General features: G+C 38.1%; 1 protein-coding gene across 1 annotated transcript; it reads right to left on the reverse strand.

Moving 5' to 3' along the window:
- Window positions 1-834: 834 nt before the first annotated feature.
- LOC145003311 (transcription factor MYC2-like) lies at window positions 835-3,272 on the reverse strand. Its single transcript, XM_078962442.1, has one exon. It carries the CDS (start codon window positions 3,066-3,068, stop codon window positions 1,080-1,082), a length of 1,989 nt encoding a protein of 662 aa, XP_078818568.1. The 5' UTR covers window positions 3,069-3,272; the 3' UTR covers window positions 835-1,079.
- Between the last annotated feature and the right edge of the window lie 1,739 nt (window positions 3,273-5,011).

Below are 5,011 nucleotides of genomic sequence, written 5' to 3' on the forward strand. Positions count from 1 at the left end.
TATATAGCTTATGAAAAACTAAGGTATAAATTGATTAAATATGAAAACTTATTACATAGATAAATAAGGTGAACTATTTCAATAATCTATATATACTGATCATAAGATGAAATATGTATATATTGAGAATTTCTCTAAGTACCCCTAAAATGTTTAATGTACCTTTCTGAGTATAGTGCTACATATCCTAAAATGTTTAATGTACCTTTCTGAGTATAGTGCTATATATTTCATCTAAAAGAATTCATTATACTACATTAAAGGGTAATACTGAATTACATAGACAAAGCTCTTCAAACCTAACATATATCCATGTTTATTTGCTTGAATCTGTCATTTCATTTATAAAAACCAAGCAATTGATATCTTCTATAATAATATTTCTTTTTAAATGTTAAACAATTTTTGGGAACAATGATAACCAATAAGGTGAGAGTCGTGGTAACATGCTTTAAAAAAAAAAAACGTTATTCTTTTCTCTACTTGAAACAAGATACCAATATGTTGCTACAATTTACATCAAGTTTCATTGTTTTTATATGAACGTGATCATAAGTACAACAATGATTCACAAAAAGGGAGACCATACTCAACCATACAAACCAGGAAAGAAGAAAACATATTATACCTCAACATGATAAAAAAAATTACAAATTTTTATTCAATTCAAAAGAGGTTGAACAATGACTCGCTCACTATTAAAAAAAGCTTTTGAATTAAAGATTTTATTTATTTATTTTTGTAAATTCCAAAAAAAAGTTATAAACACGCCTTAATCTATCAAGAAAGCCAATTGGAAACTAGAAAAAATAACTAGAGCTAGTAATACAAGGGTTAAGAATCTCTGATTTTCATATAGACAAAAGAGGCAAATTAACCCTCTTTTAACTTATATACAACCAACATGAAAGATCAAAGATCAAAGATGTACCCCTAAAAAAAGAATACGAGTATACTAACAAATACTTGGAAGAATAAGAATGTTAAATGATAGTACTAAACAACACAAGTTGAAGCAACAATCAAAATCCTGATTCGTTGGTATCATCAGAAAATTACCCATATCAGGAATCATCAACTTACCTTGGATCCGATACTCTGTTAGTCAACGCTAATCGGAGCTGTTCCTGAGTGTAAAATCGAGTACCCATTTTAACTGTCGCTTGTTGCATCATCAAATCGTTGACCACCGACACACTCGCATGGTGGACGTCAAGATCGAGGTCCTTTAACGCCGACATTAGACGGGCGGCAGGGTGGTTTTTCTTGCTACATTGAATCCTAATCATGGCGTCCCAGCCGATGATTTTGATATCTATGTCTATATCTGTGATTTTTGGGTGGTTTGGGTTAGGTGTGGGTGTTAATTTGAAGTCTTCCGGTGGTGAGACGGTGGAAGAAGATGATTGATGGGAGTCTTTGGTTAATATCTCTTTTTTCATGGCGTCGAGCTGGGTTTTGAGTTCTTCTTTATCGGTTTCTGTGTTTTGAAGCTTTGATTTGAGGTCGTTGATGTAAGAAATGGCGTCGCCGAGGAGAGACGCTTTGTCCATTTTGGAAACGTTGGGGACGACGGCTCGAAGGGCGTAGAATTTTTGGTTTAGCTTTTCTCTTCTTTGTCTCTCGGCTTCCACGTGATTCAATGGCTCCTCCCGGCCGTTTGCCGGTTTTCTACCGCGCTTTTTTGGTCGTTTCTCCGGCTCCACCACTAGTCGGCTCTCCGCCTCTCTTCCGATTGATGGATCTAGCTCTGCTCCACCGGATTTTACAGTCTCCGATGGTGGAATAACCGTGCCGGAGGTGAACGAGAGCATACCTTCGTGGGGTTTCTTCTTTTTGTTGCTGTCATCTTCTCCTCCGGTGAACGTCTTCTTGCTTTCACCAAAATTCAGGAGTTCGACAGATTCAGGCTTACAAGAATGAGAAGTATTCCCGTTTCTGTTTCCGTCGTAAGATCCGAATTCTGAGAAATTTAATTCTCTGCTCCCGAACAATCCTTGATTTTGGATGGATTCACGATTGGGATTGTGAATCACAGAGCTAGGGTTGTCGGTTAACGAGCTGCAGCTAGGGTTGTCGATGGAGATTTGCTTTGAGACTGAGTTGTTTGATGGGATTACAGTCGTCGGAGGGGGAACAGCGGTGACATCAACAGAACCTTTCATTTCTACGGTGGTGGTGGCGGCGGCGGCGGCGGCAGAAGATACCGGATCGGTTAGCCACAACGACGATGGATCAGTAGTATCACCTCCGGGTGTCTGACTCGGGTTCATCGGCGTCAAATCTGGAGGGCTATAACTGAAATTAAATAGTACTCTGGCCTCATTCATGAGATCTGAACTTTGAAAAATCAACTCCGTTGAACCTAACTCAAGAACTCCGTTTGTAGACGGAATACAGACGATCGTCTGCAATCCGAAACCCTCTCCTTGCCGTGCACGCTCGCACTGCGACGCCAATAACGGCTCCCGGCCGGCAATCCAAACAGGTTGATTACTGAACATCGCCTGACCGGGCAATCCACTACCGTTGACGAACGACTGCGTCATCGAGATGAGAAAAAACCACTCCGTATCAGTAACTTCCTCATCCACGGCTTCGTTCTCCGGCATCTGTGTGCCTGATATCAACGAATTCAGCTCCCGGAGCACCTTCTTCCGGTGCTCCTGTTCCGCCAAAGAACTAACCGACGTCGTCGTTTTTTGCTTGTTGATCTCGCCCTTGTAATACCCGTCGCCCCACCCTAAAAACGAGGGGCTCGTGTAATCCACGGCGGACGATTGCCAGAAGATCCCATAAGTCCACGAATCACGAGCGTTATCAATCAACCCCTGAAGACGTTGTTGTAAAGAATCCTGATTAAAAGGTTGTGACTCGCCTGCGATCTTATGAAGATCATTTGTAGAAGTGGACGCAGAGGACGATGCCGGAGGAACCGCAGACGGCGCTGCCGTACTAGAAGGATTACCCCAAAAGGAAGACATATCAGAGCTGATGAACGCATCCATCATGGCGTTATCATCTGCGTTCCATAAATTCATCGCCGTCGGAAGACGGTAATCCGTCATCCCACAAACAAATTTAAAATAAAATCAAGCAAATTAGAAAGAGGTCAACTGATTTGGATCAAAAGATGGGGATGATTAGGTTTAAATGGACACGTGGTGCAGGCTGCGGCGGCGGAGAAGCTACAAGTGGAGAGAGAGAGAGAGAGAGAGAGAGAGAGAGAGAGCGGCGAAGGAGGCCGAAATGCAAATGAGGTGATTCGCCGATATAATCGCAGAATTAATTTTAACCATGGCCAGCGATTAGTCGATTACTAAATTTATTTTTGATTTTACATATTTGTCCCCTTAGGATCCGATCCGATTTGAAATTTGGATTAGGTCGAAACCGGGTTTTTACCGACCATCTTAGCATTAATGCAAGGATTGTGCTAACATCAATCTAATAATTTTTAACTTTTGATTTGAAATATTAATAAAAATATCCTAAAATTAATCTAATAAATCAAACTTTTTTATATATATATTTTTTTAAAATGCAGATTTTTTCTTGGAAAACTTTAATATTAAAAAAAATGAAAAAAAAATTATTTTTTAAAAAAACTGCAATTTTTTTAGACAGTAAATTTTAAAAAATCAATTTTTTTTAAACTATAATATTTATATAAAAAACTATAATTTTTTAACAAAAAATCAACATTTTAAGTACATATATACATATTTTTCAAATACATATATGCATCTTTCTTATACTATAATAATCGTAAGTAATCATATAAAAAATCGATTTTTAATTAATAATCTATAAATAAATACTACAAGTGTTTTATTCGATACAAAATAAAATATAAAAAAACAAAAAATACTACAAAATTTAAAAGTTTTTTCATATATTCGTGTCAAGATTTTCATATTTTCTTTAATTTATCACTTTTCACATCTTCAATATTTTCCACAAATTCTTCCAAATCTAAAAGAAAATTAAAAAAAAAAATTAATTCAAGAAAACTCACAAAAATACATGTACACATATAGACATAATTCACTTGTGATTTATATGTGAATCACATATAATTTATATGAGATTTACTTGTGAGTTACATGTGATTCATGTAACACCCCGACACTTAGGTATTAACTTTACAAGCTTTATTTTTTGTCTTGAAAGGTTGACCCGTCGAGTAGGAACTAATTTGGCCGCGTAACTTAAGTGACCAACTCGACGTGTCAGAGGACACGACTCGACGAGTTGGAGGACGAAACCCTAATTCTTAGGGTTTTACACCCTATTTAAAGGGTCATTAGCCTCCCTTGGCATCCCCTCACCGTGCCCTTGAGCTCTAAAACTCTAATTCGTGTATGCTCTCCATTTTGTGTGATTTTTAAGCTTGGAAGGTGATTCGAAAGAAGAAGACTTGAAGTATAAGATGATTGGAGCATAGAGAAGCTGGTGGATCTGACTCTTTCGCTTATTGGCATCATTTTGAAGGTAACAAGTCGTTACCTTGACTTTCCTCATTCTAGATCTCTTTATGTTTAAGATTAGGGCTTTTCTAGCATGTATGTTAACCATTTTCGGGTATGAGCTAGGATATGAAGTTGCAACTTCAGATATGAACTTATCTTGGTCTTTATAGCTATAAAGTCTCCAGCTTTAGCAAGTATTAGCCATCCCTTTTGAGTTAAACCTCATTATAAGCTTGAATTTGATATTCTGAGCCTTTAGAGCCTTGGATGCATGTAAAGTTTGCAACTTTATGTGATAAACATGCCTTGGGAAGCTTGATCTGCAATATGGAGCTTTGGGGTGGCTTAAAAGTATCTGAATGGAGAAAGGAATGAAAGGACTCGACGAGTTGCATGGCCAACTCGGCGAGTCCGATGAAGATTGTCTGCAATGATTTCTACATGGACTAGGCGAGTCAGTAGGACGACTCGCTGGGTCAGCTAGGGTTTTCCCGGCATTTGGACATGCATGAACTCGACGAGTTACAGGGAAACTCAAC

This window comes from Lactuca saligna, chromosome 6 (genome assembly GCF_052625555.1).
Source record: "Lactuca saligna cultivar CGN05327 chromosome 6, ASM5262555v1, whole genome shotgun sequence".
In the NCBI taxonomy this organism is placed as follows: Eukaryota; Viridiplantae; Streptophyta; class Magnoliopsida; order Asterales; family Asteraceae; genus Lactuca; species Lactuca saligna.